At 38.1% G+C, this 20,677-nt stretch overlaps 1 protein-coding gene across 5 annotated transcripts; it reads left to right on the top strand.

Moving 5' to 3' along the window:
• Positions 1-2,805: 2,805 nt before the first annotated feature.
• On the top strand, positions 2,806-19,189 carry LOC110971425 (zona pellucida sperm-binding protein 3-like). Of its 5 annotated transcripts, none has more exons than XM_051941469.1 (12): positions 2,806-3,312; positions 3,390-3,505; positions 4,992-5,101; positions 5,173-5,344; positions 5,729-5,846; positions 5,937-6,022; positions 7,184-7,257; positions 7,339-7,393; positions 15,375-17,117; positions 18,189-18,242; positions 18,582-18,905; positions 19,024-19,189. In XM_051941469.1, exons 1-9 carry the CDS (start codon positions 2,818-2,820, stop codon positions 15,385-15,387), a joined length of 1,239 nt encoding a protein of 412 aa, XP_051797429.1. In that variant the 5' UTR covers positions 2,806-2,817; the 3' UTR covers positions 15,388-17,117; positions 18,189-18,242; positions 18,582-18,905; positions 19,024-19,189. The 5 variants fall into 5 exon arrangements, with proteins under 5 accessions (XP_051797429.1, XP_051797428.1, XP_051797427.1 ...); XM_051941468.1 differs by having other exon boundaries at positions 15,375-18,031; XM_051941467.1 differs by having other exon boundaries at positions 15,375-18,242.
• Positions 19,190-20,677: the final 1,488 nt, after the last annotated feature.

Genomic DNA, 20,677 nt, shown 5'->3' with positions numbered 1-20,677 from the left:
TTGATTCTGAAAATGTCCTCCATGAATATTTCATTATTTTACTGTCCAACAGGGATGACAAGCTTAGAAAATTTCAGTTCATTTTACATTTTTCATCTCTCAAATAGTTTTACAGGCAAGCCAAGCTAAGAAGATGAATTTAGAATCTCAGATTAAAAACATAAACCAGCTTAAAATACATGACATGATGGCGCTATAAAGTAAATAAAGCTGTAGTTGGTAGTATTCTGACAATGCAGACAATAATCACAGTTGTGGTGTAGGCAATACTAAGGCAAATGTGCAGCCAAAATGACAAACTCATACAACAAGCATTATTATTGTTGCTGTTGTTGTTAATATTAATGTGATGATAGTAATAATGATATGGTGCTCAGTGTGGCCTCAAATTCTTTTACATTGAAATGAATAGAATGTATTCGTTTGTCATTTTATTTTGAAGGTAACCTACAGGATGAGTTAACATATGATTGCGGCGTTAACTTGAAAGATATTGCAGTGCCTTGCTGTGGCCAGAAATTGTGACCGGAGGGCAGCAAAGCGCATTATTGTACATACACTGGGGTCAAGTCAAGTTAGAACTATCAATGTCAAGATAACACTTCCGATCTGAGTTGTAAAAATAAAGCTGAGCTGAGTTATTACAGAAATGACGATAGAAATGATTTTTTTTTAATGGACATAAAGAAATATTTAATAATTGTGTGATTCTGATTGATTTTGAAAATATCCTCCTTGACTATTGTATTTTATTGTCCAACAGGGATGAGAAATATCAAAATGTGCAGTTCATTCTACATTTTTCATCTTTCAAACTGTTTTCCATGGAAGCCAAGCTAATATTATGAATTTGTAATCACAGATTAAAAACACAAAGCAGTATAAAATCCATGACATGACAGAGGCAGAGCAAATAAAGCTGTGGTTGGTAGTATTCTGAACATATAGATAATAAGCACTGTAGTGTTGTAGGCAACGGTAAACCAAGTGTGCAGCCAAAATGATATTAATTGTTGTTGTTATTGTTGCTGTTATGTGATGTTTTGTGTGACCTCAAATTCTTTTACATAGTGAATAAAACATAGTATTTTGCTCTTTGTATCAGGTACAAAAGAGTGTCAGAGGTGGAAGGGTGAGTAGTGGACACAGGAGGGAGGAGAGTGTGATGACCAGGTTAAGGTTGGGGCATAGTGCACTAAATAAAACACTGAAACTGATTGGGAAGCACCAGACTGGTTTATGTGAGGGTTGTCAGGAGGAGGAGGAGTCAGTGGAACATGTAGTTCTGAGGTGTAGAAGATATGAGGTGCAGAGAGGGGAGCTGATGGATAGGATAAAGGAGTTAGGGGTGCAGGAATTCACACTAAAAGAGTTGCTAAAAAAGTACACTACACTAAAAAAGTATGGAAGAGAGGGCACAGGTTAGGGCACTGATGGATTTTTTAAAGGGGACCGGGGTTTATAATAGAATATGATGGTTAGGTAAGGATAATGATAGGAATAAGGGGTTGTAGTTGGCTTGGGTGTGGAGAGTACAAGTTAGAGTTTGTTTGTTTTTTTTTTGTCTTTGTTTGGTCTTTGTAGTGTGCGTGTGGGTGTGTGTTTGTAGATATGACCGTTTGAACTCGGTCGGGTAAAGGAAAGTCTCTAAGTCTACTGTCTGGTCCACACTCCGGAACAGAAGGTGGCGGTAATGCACCAAGAAGTTGGATGCCAACCGCCGTAAAACTAGAAGAAGAAGAAGAAGAAGAAGAAGAAGAAGTATTTTTGCTCTTTTATTTTGAAAGTAATTCACAGGATGAGTTAATATACGATTGTAGCGATGACTTGACAGATGTGTGTTGCCCGAAGTTTAAATCCACAAATATAAAATGGGTCAGTAGAACTATCTATTAAATGACTTTAAATGAAGTAACTACTAGGAATAAAATATACCAGCGGTTGTTGATTATTTCTCTCAGTTTGTTTCTCATCGTCACATTTTATTGGTAAGTTTCAGAAACAGTGGCGTTTTTTTTTTTGCACAAGCCAACTAGGCGACGGCCTAGGGCGGTTAATTTAATGTAGTGCTGCAGTTTCTCACTGTGGCCACCGGAGGACAGCAGAGCTCATTTTAAATACACTCGGTGAAGTAAAGTTAGAAGTAATAATGTCAGGATACAATACTTCCTGTCCGAATAAAGCTGAGCTTAGTTAATAGAGAAATAAAACAACATCTTTGAACTCTTTCAAATTACTTTAATTTTGTTTCTTACAGTCCGATGGTGAGTTTTTGGTTCTAAATTTCATTGTATGTTCTGTTTGACATTAAAGTGGCTATTCTGTTTTATTCTATTCTATTCTATTCTCAGTATTTAATAATTGTCTGTTCTTGATTGATTTTTAAAATGCACTCTTTTATTACCTTATTTTATTTTGTAGAAACACTAAATTTAAAAAAGTAACCATAAATTTAGCAAAATGAACCCTAAATATCCTAAAAAATTATAATAAACTGTTTTATCTGAGATTCAGTTTGGTTATGGGGGGGGGGGGGGGGGGGGGACAAGAGAAAAATGACGTTTTGGGGGGAACTCCTGACTAATTTGGTATTATTGTGATATTCTCAGACATTCTTTTCTCCTAGTTTTTTTTAGATTTGGTCTCAGGACAAGAACATTTACACAACTACTGCATGTTTTATTATTTTCTACATGGATTATTTGATGTAAAATGTCCTCCAGTTCCAGAATGCTGGAACAAATGCAGCTATATACTGCTACTCTTCTTTTATCACATCCCAGTAGGCTAATTCCTGCAGTTTCTCCTCCTCAGCTGATGAGTAATTGCCTCCAGCTGTCCCTGCAGCTGATTGTGTTGACCTGGAAGGCTTCTGGAGATGCCAGCTGGATTACCAGGGCTGTTTCTTCTTTAAAAACTGCCCCTGCTGCTGGAGAGAAGCTCACCATGCAGACTGCAGGTCGTTGGGTCTCCCTGGTTCTGCTGATTTCTGGTGCTCTTGGGGCTGTGGAGGCCATTCGGACTTTTAAAGATGGACCCATGATCGATGCTGAGGGAAGAGAGTATAAATCTGCTCCGTTCAGGGTTGATGATTCGTTCAACGATGAATCCACGGTTCGTGTTTGGTGCACTGAGGTGTCCATGATCGTCGTGGTGAAGGCTGATCTGTATAGAAATGGACGCCTCGTGTCCCCAGAGGAGCTTTTTCTGGGAGAATCTGAGCCTTCAGACAGTCGGTGTCGAGCTGCTGCTGCTGGTTCAGATGAATACGTCATTGAAGCCGACCTGCAAGCCTGCGGCTCTAAGTTAACCGTCAGTGGATTTATCTGTGAGTTTTTCCAGGAAAACCTGGAGTTGCTGTTGGTAACGTGTCTCGTGTTGACCTCTAGATGTCTGAGGACTCGGTGATCTACTCCAACCTGCTGACCTTCTCACCGCTGCTGGGTTACCATGGCATCACCAGGACTAGTCAGGCTGCGGTTCCTGTTTCCTGCCACTACAAAAGGTGATGCTTTGACTGTTATCTTGTACAGAGATGCTTTTATGTGGAGATCTGGTGAACAACGTGAAAATAAAACCACATGAACAGACTGTCAGACTCAACACTACACTGAGTGCACTATTATTAGGCAAGCTGTATTCCTGAGGATTCATTTTATTCCTGAAGTAATGCAGAGCTCTCAGTCAAGTTCAAACTGACATAAGTGACATTTCCTAATCAGCGCCCACTGAGGTGAAGTTACTCACTTGCCTAACAATTGTGTGTTCCAGATGCGTTTCTGTCTTTGAGGTTGGCAGAAATGTCTTCTGATTGTTTTTACATGCTGGATAACAGTTCCAGGAAGTGTTATAAAAGTTAAAATTCAAATCTATACTTGTTGGGTCAAAGGACTGACTGTGAAGCTTCATTGAAAGCTGGAAAAACGGCACCAGAAAACTCTTTGTTTGGACGTAAAACCACATCTTTCCTCCTGCATGTTATCAGGATTTGGCTTCATAATGTTTTAAACATGAAGATAAGTAGTTTAAGAGCACAAAGTGTGAAATTTACCACATTTTATTGACCAGCATCGATGAATCCGGCTGGTTTGTTTTCACAGAGTAACTCAGACGTTTGGAAATCTACTACAGACCAAAGACTGGAAGCAAAAACAGAAGATCAAAGATTCCTTGTTGTACACAATAAACCTGATTATTACATAAAGAGTCACTCAGAACACATTTTACTATAATTATCAGGTGTTTGTTTACTCAGATGTTTCTTTCTAGTCATTAAAGATGTGAACACAGCTGAGATTTATCAGGATTTCTGTCTGTGAACTCTCAGAAGTCAAAGAGCTAAAGTGAATAATTCAAATTGTGATTTTTATTTATTTTTTTAACTTTTTTACTGAAGTCTTATAAGTCTTCTTAACTCTAAACCTAAGCCTTTCTTTTCCTTAACATTTATTCAGCAATCTTCTGGTAACTTAAACAGAGGAACATGGTTCATATCAGTGTGTTCTGATCCTGCAGTAAATAATTGTGGAGAGAAACTTGAAGTTCCAAACTTTTGCTCTGTGTTGTACCTGGATCACAGCAGTCTGTCTTATCTACACCTCGATTTAATCACGTCTGAAAACCCACTTTTATAGACTTACTTTAATGCAAAGTTTACTTTTGGCTTTAATTAGTTTCAGTGTTCTATTCTGTATTATGTCCTGTTCATTTTATACGTTCTCTTTATTTTAGTTTTAGCTGCCTAATTCTTTGATATGTCATCTTTAATTCTCTAATTTTTTTTTATTTTTAATGTCTAACTTTTAACCTTCAGTCTTTAAATTTTAAACTGTCTAGTTCTTTAGTTTGATATGTGTGCTAATTATTCACTAACTTCTCATTTTTACTGTTTATTATATTTGACTGCTCTTGCTTGATCGTTTTGACTGTTGAAGCACCTTGAGAACATAAAGTATTATGATTGATAATTGTTCATGCTGGTTTCCTTCCAGGACCCATGTGGTCAGCAGCAGCAGCAGCAGCGCTCAGCAGCAGCCTCTGACCTTCTACTCTTCTTCAAAGGATTCATCAGGACGTTTTTTCTCTCTGAAGCTGATGGCCGGTACGTTCTGTGTCTCGCTGCTGGATTTTCTGGATTAACGGGTGTGTAGTGACGTGTTTGTGAACCTGCAGACGACTGGACCAGCGAGCTGTTCTCCAACACCTTCTACCTGGGAGACCTCCTGCACCTGGAGGCGTCCTACACCGGTCCAGGACGGAGGCGTCTCTACGTGGACAGCTGTGTGGCCACGCTGACGCCTGACCAGACCTCGGTCCCCAGATACTACTTCATCGAGAAAAACGGGTCCGTTTTGGTGTTAAACCACCGCTGGAGCTTCAGTTTGTTCTTTTTTCTATAAAGTAACCTTAAATTGTTCAAAAAATTATTTATTTTTTTTTTTACAGTTAACACGTAAATGAATACTTTTTTGTGGGACTTTAATGGTTATTATCTATAATTTAACAAAAAGGAGAATATATAGGGCAACCATTATTGTTCCAAAAAATTGCAGGGTTAAAAATGATTAAATGTTCTTTTTTTTTTTTAACAGTTAACAAATAAAATGTTAGATATTTAATAAATTTGAGAATAAATATTTGCCAAAACAAGAAGTATCTATAGAATAACAGTAAATTGTTCAAATAAACTCTCTTTGAGTATTAAAGTGCTGAACTCGGTGTTGCTCAGGTGTCTCATGGATTCCAAAGAAGCGTCGTCCAGGACTCGGTTCAGACCCAGACTGAGGACCGAGTCTCTTCAGCTGCAGCTCGACGTCTTCCTGTTTGAAAAACATTCCAGGAACTCGGTGAGTCGCCTGAAACCTGCTCGGGTTAACTTGTTCAGAAACACTTCATGGTTGCATGATGAAGTTTCTGTGGTTTTCTCCCTCCTTTAGGTTTTCATAACTTGTCAGCTGAAGGCGACGCCTGAGCTCTGGACCAGCAGCCGCATTAATAAGGCCTGTCACTACATACGCTCCAGGTGAGCTTCTTTTCTTTGTCTGAGAGCCTCGGAAACACTAGAGTGGATCAGAAATGGTAAAAAAATAACTAAATGAAACTACAAGCATGTTGCCTGTTGGTAGAGAATAGATTTACCCTTTAAACATTTTTATTTACCAACTCTGAACTTCTCTTTTGAGCAGCTTGCTTTTCAGCTCAGTGAGTTCTTGAAGTTATAAATCCTTAAAAAGATGTTACACAAACAGAAGGGATGAATAAACGCAGAAACGAAACTGAAATTCATTTACATAAAGCACTGTAGAAAAAAAAACAAATAAAGTGATAAAATGGTGAAAATCTGACATTTAGAGTGTCAGAAAAAATTAAAAAAATAAAATTAAAAAAAATCATGGAATACTATAAAGTTGAAAAAGTGTAGAGGGAAGAAACATGAACATTAATAATTATCTGTAATATATTTTGCTGATTGGAACACTGTAGGAACAGTGTTATTTTACCGTCATATCTAAAATAATTTACTCTAAACATGCAGGTTTTTGATGGAAGTTAGATTTAGTTTGGACCTGTTATTTTTGTTTTTATATAGTTAGCATGTAAATTAATACTTATTTTATACTGGTTATCATCTCTAACAGAATAGGGAAAATCCATAAAAGAACAGTAAATAGTTTTTTAAAAATCATTCATAAAATGGTTACATTTTCTTTTTCATTAACGTAAATTTACTGGTCATTTGTAAATTAACAAAGCAAATAAAATAAACGTACATTGAAGAAAAATTGCAGATAAAAGTTTAATTTTTATTACAGTTAATGTAAAATCAGTGTATATATATATAAATCCAGTTAACATGTATTTTAACATATTTTCTATGGGATAAATCTATGACAGTAAATTGTTAAAATAAATGTAAAAAATCACTGTTAAAAATTAACATAAATTAATACTTTGTGATTTTTACTGGTTATCTACAATTTTTAACAAAACGGGGACAATCTATAAAATAGCAGTAAATTGTTCCAAAATGGTTAAAAATAAATTACATTTATTTCTATTAACCTTAAAAACTGAAAAAAAAAAAAAAAAAAACATTTTTGAATCCCTGACAATCACAGAAAATCTGACTTATTTAGTAACGGTGAGTGTTTTTCATGATATTAAAGTCTTTGTTTGTCTTCAGGTGGGAAAACGTGGACGGTGACGACGCTGTGTGTCAGTGCTGTGACAGCAGCTGCAGCATGAGGCCGTCCAGAGGTTAGTATGACGTACAACTGAGACATTTCATCCACTGGAACTATGTGCAGCAGAAAACCAACTGTCCTGTGGCTGTTTCAGATATCATGCTCTGTGGTAGCGTGACTCTCGGACCGCTGATGATTTCTCCCAGAAAGTAAGCAAAGAGTGAATGTAAAGACAATAAAAACAAACTTTCAGTGGCTTCCTTCACTCAGTGCAGTGACATTAATGTGATTTATGATGTGATGGAGCGTTTCTGTCGGTGTCTTCCAGGATGTGAACAGTTTGATAAGCATGAAAAGGATGTGATTTACGTGATTGGGGGGGGGGGAGAAAAAAAAATGACACTTTCCCCTTTCTAAGATCCTAATAGCCTTTAAACAGACGGCACTAAATTAGATATCATGTATTCTGATGTGAGTAAGCAGACCAGTTGTCTCCATGTTGGTCTGTAATCTGAATCTGACCTTCCAACTACAATATAAACCCAAAGGTCAGAGGGAATCCTCAGAACTGATGCTGGCTGGGGGAGTTCATTTCTAATTTACGAGGCGATCCGGTACCAATCTACATACATGAGTTATGATGTGATTCACTAACGATACATTTGAATACGATGCAATTCAATGCAGCTTGAATCTATTTGGTGAAATAAATTAAAGCGAAATGTATCGGGTCAGAGCAATGTCATCGTGTTTATTTTTCTAATACACACAGACAAGACAGACTGTTGCTTTATTAAATATAAGAAAATATTTACATCAACCCCTTCAGTGTAATTCAGTCCATGAACTTTACAAAAAAATTTCAACACTGAAAACTTCCAATGTTTACAAATGGCACAAAACAGAGGAAAAAAAAAACCTATAAAAGAGGATGAAAACAAAATGTTTTTGGACAAGTTACCGTTTTTGTGCTTGCGTTAGCTCTGTTAGCACTAGCATCCACAGATCCCTCGGGGGGGCGGGGGAAGGTCACAACCCAGCGAGAACAATGTCTAAATATAGACTTAAAAACCATTGTGCATACCACAGAGAATAAGCAGGACTAGCTGAAAGAAATGACGGTACATTAAAAAGCAAATTAAGAAAATGTATTGAAGAGACAGGGAAGAACTGGATTTACTGATTACCACGAGTCCTACAAAGCATGAGAATCTGATCTACAGCAGAAGGCCTTAGCCCGTTTGAAATAGTATTTGGACGACCATACAGATTACCATAATTTAAACTGACCAGTGACATAGGGAAAAATTAAGAAATTACTTTAGCTGATTATATGAAGACCATGCTAATGAAAAGAGCAGCTGTCTCCTCTGCTCCTCATCAAACGTTATTAAGAAGTAGTCCTGGTCATCTACAAGGTGGGAAGAACCCTATGAGATGTTGCTGGCTACCCCTACAGCCATGAGAATCGCAGTAAGATCAACCTGGGTCCATCTTTCTCACAGCAAAAAGGCACAAATTGACCTCACAGATTCATAGAGTGAATGATAACAATAGGTGCAGCTGTCTCAAACCCAGTGAAGAAACCATAACCCTTGAATCATTAGAGTGACACTTGAGCCAATTGCTGCGCTGACAGGACGCCACCACCAGCAGATGAAGAGAAACCAAAGGAGATGGCAACAGTGAGTTGTACACATGTATGACAGTAGCATCACCCAGTATTTTGGTTATTGACATCACAGTTCCAAGGTAGTCACTCCACCTTTAAAGGGATAGTTTGGGATTTTTGACATGAATCTGTATGGCATCCCCGTCAGCAGTGTTGTTCATTCACACTGACTTACAGCCGACAGCGTCCAGTGAGCAGAGATCCGGTCCGGTTTTGGTCCAGACGAAGGTAGTCCGGCAAGTTTGCTGGGGTCACGAAAATAAAGCGTTTTCTTCTCAAACCAATATGTGTTCGAAAGAGTGATATATTTGCATTACAAAACCGTTGTCCACGAAAAAGTCAGACTTCGTAAACGTTTGGCACTATTTTCTCTCCCTTCATATCACTCCGCGCTGCCTCCAGCTGGCAGCCGCGCAGGTTTCACTTTGTTTACTGCTCCTAAAGTTAGCAACATGTCTGACTACGACAGCGACGATGAATATATTGACTTCAGCATTCAGCCAAGGGGATATCTTTATGAACCCGAATATACTGAAGCCGAAATTCACCAGATGGAGTTAGAACGGGCAGAGAGAGAGAGAGAGAGAGAGGGTGGACAAAGAAGTGGAACAAGTTGAAGTTGGAGCCACAGCTGGAGCCGTGAGACACCGGGTGTCTGATAAATGGCGGTGTACTTGTTTCAAGTGCGAAATAATGCAGATAAGGCAACAATTATATATATATATATATATATAGTTATGAGAACCAAGAAGCCCTTTACCTGGACTCATAATACATACAGTAATAAATAAGTTATTGCATAGTTGATCACTTGTACAGTATAAAGTTATAAAATTCAACCAAAAAACTGAGGAGGCAACACTTACTCTGAAGACAACTGACCGTCGGGTCCAGCTGGTCTGGGACGCTTCTTCCAGTTTATTTTATTAATGTGGAAAAAGGTCTGCAACACACCCTCATTCAGGAGTGCAGGGAAGTCATTATGATGTGTGATGCAGACAGAAGCTGGCAAGCTGGCCTCCTCATCAATTGAAAGGTCTTGCATCTGTGGCATGATGAGATCCCATTCGTGGCAGCAATAGGACTCCACCTCTGTCGGCATTATTTCGCACCAGCTGTGGCTCCAACTTCAACTTGTTCCACTTCTCTGTCCACCCTCTCTCTCTCTCTCTGCCCGTTCTAACTCCATCTGGTGAATTTCGGCTTCAGTATATTCAGGTTCATAAAGATATCCCCTTGGCTGAATGCTGAAGTCAATATATTCATCGTCGCTGTCGTAGTCAGACATGTTGTTTGTTTTGTTGTTAAATACTTAAATAGCCCCTTGATAATGACACCTATCAGTGAGTTGACCTGTCCTCTAGCACCACCATCAGGAGAATCTTTTAAATTAGAATTCATGTATCTTGAGTTTTCATTCAAATCTTCTCAAATTTACTGACAACATTAATGACAAGAGTATGAATCCTATTGGTCTTGGTGATGATATGACCTTTCCTGTAGCACCACCATCAGGTCAAACTTTCGAGCATCAAAGCGTATGACACGGAACAAAAGTTGGAAAGTCTTCAGAGACTTGATGGCTGGAAATATTGCCCTTCCAGTTTCAGCGTTCCAAAGGGTTGGTGTTGCTTCACCTTTTGATTTGTAAACCGCCAAAATGAGCAAGCCAATGTAGACTTTAAGTCAGCTACATCCAAGTCTTTCCATCTGTCCCCATACACATGCCTCCCCTCTGAATTTGTCATCCTAAGTACAATATTTTTAATCGATGTGTAATGTAGAGCTCTAATGATGACTTTGTTCTTCAACATGGCTGACTGTATATCTGGTGGGGCCTGGAACCATTTTGTTAATATTACGAGCACCAAGTCTACCCTGCTGTTGAAGTGGGGAAAGAAATCAAATTATCCTTACATTTTTGGAAGAGATCGTGTCTGCTGGTGGTTGAGAGACAACGGGAGGATCAACGCTCTCATTCTCATCAGATGAAAATGCCTCAAAACCAGGGTCCTCCTCAACACAATCCTCCATCTCAGACACATTTTCCTCTGTCACTTTCACTGTCAAAGAGGACATTTTCAAGTGAGACAGCATGCAGATTTCAGTAAACAGCACAATGAGGATGATTTGGACACAGGGTTGCCATGCAAACTTTTGTTTACATGGTAGACATTTGCAAATGCGAGATCATGCAGATTGCAGCATACACAGAGCACACTGAGGACTGATTTGGATATGGGGCTGCCATGCAAACTTTGATGTTTCCTCCTCTCTTATTTTGCATGAACTACCACACACACACACACACACACACAGATATACCTTCATGTCCATCGTGCGGCAAAGTTCTCGTGAGAATGCTGTTTCCCTCCCACATATCACGTTAGCATCAAAAATGGAAGATTATGGTCCCTCTGCTTACTTCAACAACAAGATAGACGTGCTGCTAAGAGTGTGTCCCACCAGACGCAAAGTCAGCCATGTTGAAGACATAAAATCATTATTTGAGCTCTTCATCGAGCCATCAATTGAAAATATTGTACTTGAGATGATCATTTTAGAGAGGAGGCATGTGTAGTTAAAAAAACTGATTGATCAACTCACAACCCTACATTGGCTTCCTTGTTTTGGCAGGAGTTTGCATGTTCAGTTGTTTCTCACATGTCCACACCATGAGAAGAATCAATGTTCTCAAAGAATCAGCTGTTTTCCTCACCCCTCTGATTTGTATCAACTCAAAAATATCAATACCTGCAGGTGTGGGATGTTCGGTCACACACAAGTTGTACAGCTCAAACTGCTTCCAGAGGAACAATGCAGGCAATATGTGTTCAGCAAATATCATGATAATGTTATGCTTAATCAGTTGTTTCCATCAAATTTGGAAAAGTCATGAAATATGAAGCAAAAGAAAACCAACTATTATTTTTTTGAATGATATACATTGAATGGAGTCAAACTGACCCCAAGGATATTAGGAGGGTTAATTTACCTTAATGTACAGATCTGAAACAAAAGAGGCCGTAAATCCTTTTCTTTTTTTAGATGTAGAAACTGAGTCAGGCTTTTGTGTTCTGGGATCTCCATATAAACTGCTAAAATAAGAAAAGCAGAGAAGGACTTTTACAATGAAGAAGTTATAAAACACTCAAAAATTTTACTTTTATTGACAGTGACACATTTCAGTTTGGTTCCTGTTCCTTGTCAAATGTTGACAACAGGAAGTCGGCCGTTTTTCCAGGCTTGTACAGTGGGGAAAATAAGTATTGAACTCGTCAACGTTTTTCTCATCACATTTATTTCCAAAAATGCAATTCAAACAAAATTTCTACCAGACATTGGTATTAACTCAAATAATCCACACATGAAAAGAAATCACAACGTTCAGGTCCATAAATAATGATTATGTGGAATTAAGTACAATAACACAGGAAAAAAGTGTTGAACACGCTAACTGAGACTCATCTAATACTTAGTGGAGAAGCCTTTGTTTGCAATGACAGCTTCCAGACGCTTCTTGTATGTTTTAACTAATCACCCACACTGCTCAGGTGTGATTTTGGCCCTTTCCTCTGCACAGATTGTCTTTAAATCTTGAATATTCTTTGGTGCCCTCTGGTGAACCCTTTTCTTTAGTTCTTTCCACAAATGTTCAATTGGGTTAAAGTCAGGTGATTGACAGGTGAAGCCGGAGTACCCGGAGAAAACCCACGCATGCACAGGGAGAACATGCAAACTCCATGCAGAAAGATCCCAGGTCCAGGCCGGGATTTGAACCGGGGATCTTCTTGCTGCAAGACAAAAGTACAAACCACTATGACACTGTGCAGCCCCTTTCAAAGAAAATCTGTTCACCAAATGTTAAAGGAAGTGTGAAGAAAACTTTCCTTTAATCTTATAATGTCACAACGTACTAGTGTCTGAGAAGTGCTGTGGAACAGCTTTAAAGGCCAATGTTGATTATTTAGCGTTTGTTGCACCAAAAGTGACCAAACACTCAAATACATTCTAATTAAGTTTGATTACCAACAACAAACAAATCCACTGTACAGCTTCTACACTGGTGTCAGCAGGAAACATCATTAAACCAGTAAAATACTGAATTTGTACAACACTGTCTGTTTTACAAGCAAAGACCAACAATGAACTGATATGAAGCTTGTTTCGAATAATTTTTACATCAGATTTATATGAAGATGTCGACTTCAGGACGAACACATTTCATAATCGGCTATCTGCAGATTAAAAACAGACAGAGTACTGCACTTTTAGTTCAAAATGTATTTTATTCTCTGCAGCAATAAATCAGTAAAAATCATCAAAGCATCATCATGTTGTGTCAGAACGAAGAACATGAACCACAACATTAGCAGAGCTGCTAACAGCTAATGTTTACAGCTGAAAAGGAGTATCAATGTACATTTACAGATAGAGAAATTATAATGAACCACTGATCAGTAATTGGATTAGATACAACTTTTTCATTGTACAGAATAAAAGAACTAAGACAATGAAACAGTTTAGCATCAAAACAGAAGTGAAAAAGCAGCAGTAAAGTTCATTATTTACAGTCTGTTGCAGTATAAACAGTAATTTCTGTGAAGTAACTCAGGACAGTCTAACAGTATCATAACTATGTTCTATTCAACCTTCACCACAGTTTGGTAGCAAACAATGTTATTTTACTGCACTGCATTTATCTGTGTATTCCCTGTAGATTACCAATAAAACATATTGAAGCTGTAAGCAGCGTTGAATGGGTCCTCGCACACCCACGCACACTGGGATGTGGCACACATCGAGGTGTGGTGTATATCCAGGTGTTACACAAAAGTGAAGGTGTGTAGCTGACCAATTTCTGGGTTTATATCACAAAGTTTGCAGAAATGGCACATGCAAAAATAGAACATTTGTCAGAGTGACAGTGCACTTTATAAGGAAGCGAAGTGAAACAGACAAGTCTTAGAAATACACTAAAGCTCAAATTGGTATTTAAAAAGGAGGACAAAATATGTTGAAGCCAGTATAAAGTCACTGAAACATATTGGGAGCCAATATAACAAGACTAAAACATAGTGGAAGTCAGTTTAAATAGGCTGAAACATAATACTAGCCAATAGAAAGAGGATAAAACATACCAGGAACCAGTTTGCCAAAGTTGAAACACACTAAAATATAAAGAGACAGAAATAACTGGGAGCCTGTGAGGATGAAAGAATAATGAACATGAATATGGGCAATCTGCTAACAATAGTACATCAAAGTGTAAAACATGAAATTTCCTCTCCAGCAGGTGGCGCTATGACTGTGAATGGATATCGGCATATGGATGTGATTAATTATGTGAAATCTGAGGCAGATTGCAGCATGTGGAGGGGATTTATACAGCGCTTTCTGCTTCATGGTGAAGCATCAAAGTTCAGTCGGCCGCCATGGCCACACCCTTTGACTTATGCGGAAGATTTAGATTTTTGCAGCTGTTTGAGCATGTGTTTATGTGCTATGATGTGAACAGGACATTTGTTATAAAAACATTGTGGGGAAGAGACAAAAGAGAAAAATGTAAAGTCTGTTTAATAAAGACAGAGAGCAGCCTGCTGAATAAAGACACCTGACGTCTCCTGTTTCCCGTTTCTCCTGCATAAAACAGGACACACCTTCTGTAAACAGGTAACTCCACTGAGGCCTGTATAATTAGCTTAGCACTGCACTGACACTAACAGGTGAATTATTCTGGTGTTTTCAGTGTAACGGTGTTTGTAGAACATTGTGGTGTTAATTTTTTTTCTGTCTGCATTTATTCTCATTGTTTAACTCCACGGAAGGGGTGTCAACACTTTATGAGATTAATGCATATTTTAGTCTTGCAGCCAAATATTTTATTATTTAGTGCATGCGTGTGACCATCACCAGCCCTTGTGGTGTTAATTAAACCTTCAGTAACAACATTAGCACCTCTGGCTAATGCTACCACTAATCGGGTAAATAAACAATGATACTGCTGCGCTTGATGGTAAACTTCCTCCACGTGTTGTTCAGCATCAACAAAGACAAGAAACACACAGATTAAACTTTTTAAAGGGGCTTGTTCCAACAAATACAGCTTACAGAGTATTTATGTCTTTTTTAAACACGCAAAGTAGCGTTAAAATATTTTTACAAAGCTGTGAGTTTAAATGTTTTGTGTCAAATAACATTAACCTCTAACTGTGAATAACAGTAAAATGTCCACTTTTTTTATTAAAAGAAAACTGAAATCTTTTACTAAACGTATGACATCACAGAGGTTTTGGGGAGACAAATGTCAACACAGTGTTTTACTGTCATTTTTAAAACTTCTTTAAAACTCTTTTTGGGTCATTTCCAGTCACAAGAAACCTGTTAGTCAAATAAAAAAATCACAAAAAATCCAAATCTAGCATGAGTATGAAGAATTTTACAGCTTAACTGTGATAAAAGTAATTAATGTGTGCATATTTTAAAATCAAATAATAAACAGTTGTTTGTCTCTGCAGTTTGACAGATTAACCAGCGGTGTCCCCACAGTGCAACCGGTGCTTCACTTCCTCATGTACTCAGTAGGTATAAAAACATCCTGCTTGCATCAGCTGAGACTTTAGTGGACCTGCAGCCGTTCAGGTAAGCAGCTTCCTTTGCTTCTAGTGGATCATTGCTTCTGCTGGTTTCATTGTGTGTGCAGCTGAGGTGTGTTTTCTTTTAACCTGAATCACACCTGTCTCTGCTGGTCCGGATTGTTGCTCAGCATCAGTGATCAGATTTTTTTTTAGTTTTGAGTTCCTTTATGTTAGTATTATCTTGGACGTTAACAAACACAGCACGTAGTGACAGACAGATATTTTATATATATATATATATATATATATATATATATATATATATGTACATGTATTCTTAAGACCCTGAAAGGGGTCTTTCCCCCAAAAGGGCATATTGTTAATACTAATAATAATACTAATACTACTACTTCTACTACTACTACTACTACTAATAGCAATGTAAATCTAGTTAAAAATATATATATGTAAATGTAATAAACATATTAATCAGATATTAGATGTTATCCAGTTATTATATTTATTGGTTACTCATTATCCCAAGTAAGTAGAAAAAAACTAAAATGCAAACCAAACCAAAGCTCGGGTCTTAGGAGGATATATATGTGTGTGTGTGTGTGTGTGTGTGTGTGTGTGTGTGTGTGTGTGTGTGTATATATATATATATATATATATATATAAAGAGAGAGAGAGAGAGAGAGAGAGAGAGAGAGAGAGAGAGAGAGAGAGATAACAAGAGATAAATATCAACAAAATGCCTCCAAAATGTTAATATCTGCAAAGTTTCAGTCTAAAATGTGCAAAAAATACACAGAAAAATATTTTTACATGTTCTAAAAAATTATCCGAAAGTAATAACTGTTTCAGAAAATATTAATATAATGTGCAAATTAATAAAAAATCTATAAAATAAACAAAATGTCAAAAATATGTCAGAAAAATATTAATAGAATGTAAAAATAAAAATCATCAAATTATGTAAAAATACTAATAAATGGTTGCTTAAAATATGTATAAAACGTGCAAAATAATTTTTAAAAATTACTAAACCCACAAAGTGTATCATGTCCAGTGTGTAAATTTTGAGAAATAGGTTTTTAAAAAAAGACTGAAAAATATTCAGAACGTATGAACAGAATGGACTAATAGACAGTTCCCAGTGGTCACGTGTTTTCAGGTGCGCATGCGCTCGGTCTTTGTGCATTCAGCAAAATGAAGACGACACGACAATTGTGCTTCGTAATAATCATTCTGTTTGCGGGTGAGTGTGCTAACCGTCCGTAATCGAACTGTAGTCTAGTCACACTCAAATATCTGTAATTATCTGTATATTTGTATATTGTGCATCCTAATTCTCTGTATATTTGTATATTGTGTACCATGCAGTCAGCGTTACCATGTGTAGAAGGCCGCAAGCCTGCCGACTGCTAATCTTTGTTCTCCTAGACTGGGCTAGTTTTACGTCCTTCAGTCTAAACTTGTGACTAGGGCTGGGCGATATGGCCAAAAAATAAAATCTCGATTTTTTTTTTTTTAGTCATCTTGGACGATTACGATTTTAATCGATTTTTGTTGTTTCTTTGCGGTCTGTTTGCTATGGCTAGTGCTAGCCATGCTGCACTCCCGTAGCTGCGAGCACTCTTCCCATTCTTTAGGATGCCTCAGACGGAGGTGCTGACACAGGTTAGTTGTGCTGCTACTCTTCGTTTTCACAGTACTTTTGCAAACCTTGCACATGACTGTAGTTTGCTCTGTGTCAGTCTTGTCAAAGCCGAACCACTTCCATATAATCGATGTAACATGAGGCCCTTTTCTCGTGACCAACTCTTCCTCTGCTGTTCTGTCCGCCATGACGGCAGTGTGAGTGTTTTGGTGGAAGGAGATGAGAGGCGGAAGCAAACGCCTGTGCACAAGTCGTGAAAGGCAGAAGAAGAATGTGTATTGTTATATATTTAAGCTCGCCTCGATTTTACGATTTGGCAAATTTTCAAATCGTCAGGATTTAAAAAGGTGAATTAATAAAATTAATTCGATTTATTGCCCAGCCCTATTTGTGACTTTTATCGTCTCTGGGACTCGCTGCTGTAAGCAGGCGATGAACACTACACAGAAATACACTCATTAAATCAATCAACAGTTTACACACCAACATGGCAGACTGCAAACCTAGCAATAAACTCAACAACAGTAAACTAAGACTAGGTTACTGAGCAGGGAACTAAACTGCCTGCTGACTGAGAAGAAGCGGAGCGAGGAGAGTCAGCTGGCAGGTGTGAGACAGGTTCTGCAGCTGGTGTGTGAATGAGCGGAGATTCAGGATTGATCCAGACAGACAACGGGAAATGGATGTAGGATACCGTGGAGGAAACAGTAGTGAGATGGGTTATAGAATGACACTGTTTAACGGTACAGCAAAGAGTAGTGAACAGCATCTGACTTTTATGGCAGGAGAGAGAAGTTGCAGCTGAACATTCCCACCTGCTCATGATCACCGACTGGCAGCACCTGTCTGCAATGCCACACACTATGCCCTGGAGAGAGAGAAGAAGGGAGACACTACCACTATGTGGCGTTAGATGTGGAGGGCAGAACAATATGTATGTTTTATTATATCTTTTAATGTTTTATTTTACAGCTCTACTAAGATTAAAGAAGCAGCTACAGTTTTGAATGAAAGTTCCCATCCACCTGGAATCACTGTAAGACATGGATCTTTGTCACAAAAAACAATCAATCACTTTGTCTGTTCTGCAGGAAACATTGTTGGAAACCCCGGGATTGGAGGAGACAAGGATGGAATCTTTGCAGGTACATTTCTTATTGCTGTGATAGTTTTTGTAGGTTGTTTGATCAATGAAAGACACATGAAGAAGTCAGATCTTCCTCCTCCTGATCAAGCACATGAACAGACTCTTCTGTCAATAATGTCAAATGATTACCTGGTTTTGCGTGCGTGTGTGTGTCAGTTAACCTCAGCATGTTTTTAGACTGTGGTAGGAAACCTTTAAAAGGACAATAAAACTTAAAATACATGAAACTGTTGGACGATGCTGCTGATGCTTTGTGCACTCAGAGATGCTTCACACTGACCAGAGTCCTTATGACGTTTCCAACCACTTTATTGTTTGTTCTGTTTTCATCTTTCAGGTTCTGAGATCATCTCAGTCCACCTCGGGCAGAATGTCACTCTGATTGGTCCTGACTACAGTGACAACATATCAGTAAGATTCAAAAGAAATGGCAGTGATAAATATATCTATTGGTGCATAGACAGACATGCCATACCTCCCAAACGTCTGGATCCATCGTTTGCGAGCCGAGTGGAGGGGACAAAATGTCCAATTAAGGACAGTAACGTCTCTGTAACTCTGAAGAATGTGACTGGAGCAGACACTGGAACATTCGAGTGGCTCTGGAAAAACAGTACCGGAACCTTTTTCTTCACAGTGTCCCTGAACATTACTGACCAAGGTAAGACAGTTTCATTGACAACATCACAAACTGTGTTTACTGTCTGTAAAAGCAGAGTACAGATAAGAAAAGCTCCTGATTGGTTGAATGTGACAGAAGTCTATTTTCTACTCTTCAGGTGCTGCAGGAGTCATCATTGGAATCATCGGAGGAATCATCATTTTAGGGATCGTCATAATTGTTTATCGCAACAGTAAATCCCTTGTAGAATGCCCTGAGACTCAGTGTTGTCTTTAACTTCTTTTGAGTGAAATTGAAAATAAATGATTATGCAGCAAAAAGTAGACCAGTCTGGTTCATTTTGGAACAAGCTGGGGGGTGATGACCTCTGAATGACCTAAAAATAATCTTTAATATCTCAAAAAATATAGCAGCACAAACGAAGCACTAACCACTCAGCCTGTTTGCTTGGATTTTTTATGTGGGTGGGGGGGTCATATTCACTGAGCTTACCACATCCAGCCAAGAGAGGGTGACGCGCACACACACAAACTAGAGGCGCATCAACTGGGGAAACACCTGTCACTCTGCCACACAAAGCACATGTCCTAAGCATATCATGACAGAAACCATACCAGTGAGACACAGCAGGAGCAGACATACCTGTGGCACAGAAGTGACACAGCTGGGAGCAGAGGAAGCAACAGGGGAAGAGCTGCAGCTTAAATATTCAGCCCTACTTCAATGATTGGTCACCTGTTGCACACATCAGGTGAAGCAGCACAGCACTAAGAGATGCAATATCAATGCTGCTACCAAGTGTGTACAGTACTATATCATTTCTACAGGAGACAGAGTGTAATTAATTCAGCTCTCATTGCTGTTTGAGTCACTGTGGACAGATTTTTATGCATTTAAGTAAATTTGGAAAAAATACTGAGTCATTTTGGACAAATTTTAGTAATCTCGAACAACTTTCTGGAATATTTCTGTCATTGAGAACTATTTCTTTTTTAAAATAAATTTTAAGTCACTGTGAACTGTTTTTAGTCATTTTGGACCCTTTTCCAGTGATTTGGACACTGTTTGAAATTTACAGCTGCTCTCATAAAACATGTTTTTAGGGATCGACCGAGGCCGATTATCGCCGCCGAATCCGATATTTGGCATTTTGACACATATCGGCATCGCCCTTGTTTTCTTAACCTCCTAAGACCCGAGCTTTGGTTTGGTTTGCATTTTAGTTATTTTCTACTTACTTGGGATAAGGAGTAACCAATAAATATAATAACTAGATAGTATGTAATATCTGACTATTATGTTTTACATTATATATATATATATATATATATGTATATATGTATATATATATATTTACTAGATTTACATTGTTATTACTATTATTATTATTGTTATTATTATTATTATCATTATCTGTAGTAGTAGTAGTAGTAGTAGTAGAAGTAGTAATATTAGTACTACTATTAGTATTAACAATATGCCCTTTTGGAGAAAAAAAAAATCAAAAAACAAAAACATGTCTACATGTGTGGACGGTAGGTCTTAAGAGGTTAAAATCTGTCCGTTTTTTTTTTTTTTTTTTTGCTCCAATGAAGCCGCGCCTCTCTGTCTGCAGTCAGTATGGTCACCATAGACATAATAAAGAGTAGCTTGGGGTGCTGCACAGCGAGAAATACGGCCGCCATCTTGGCCGCTCCACTCAGCGCTGTTTGACAGCGCATTTAATCCATCTTAACTCTGAATATTAAACTGATTTTCACGCGTTTTTTATTTTTATTTTTTTGCTGCAAACGTCATACATGTAGCTATGA

Source organism: Acanthochromis polyacanthus, chromosome 21 (assembly GCF_021347895.1).
Source record: "Acanthochromis polyacanthus isolate Apoly-LR-REF ecotype Palm Island chromosome 21, KAUST_Apoly_ChrSc, whole genome shotgun sequence".
NCBI lineage: Eukaryota > Metazoa > Chordata > Actinopteri > Pomacentridae > Acanthochromis > Acanthochromis polyacanthus.
The sequence above is the reverse complement of the archived record's forward strand: the minus strand, read 5'-3'. Positions and strand labels throughout refer to the sequence as shown.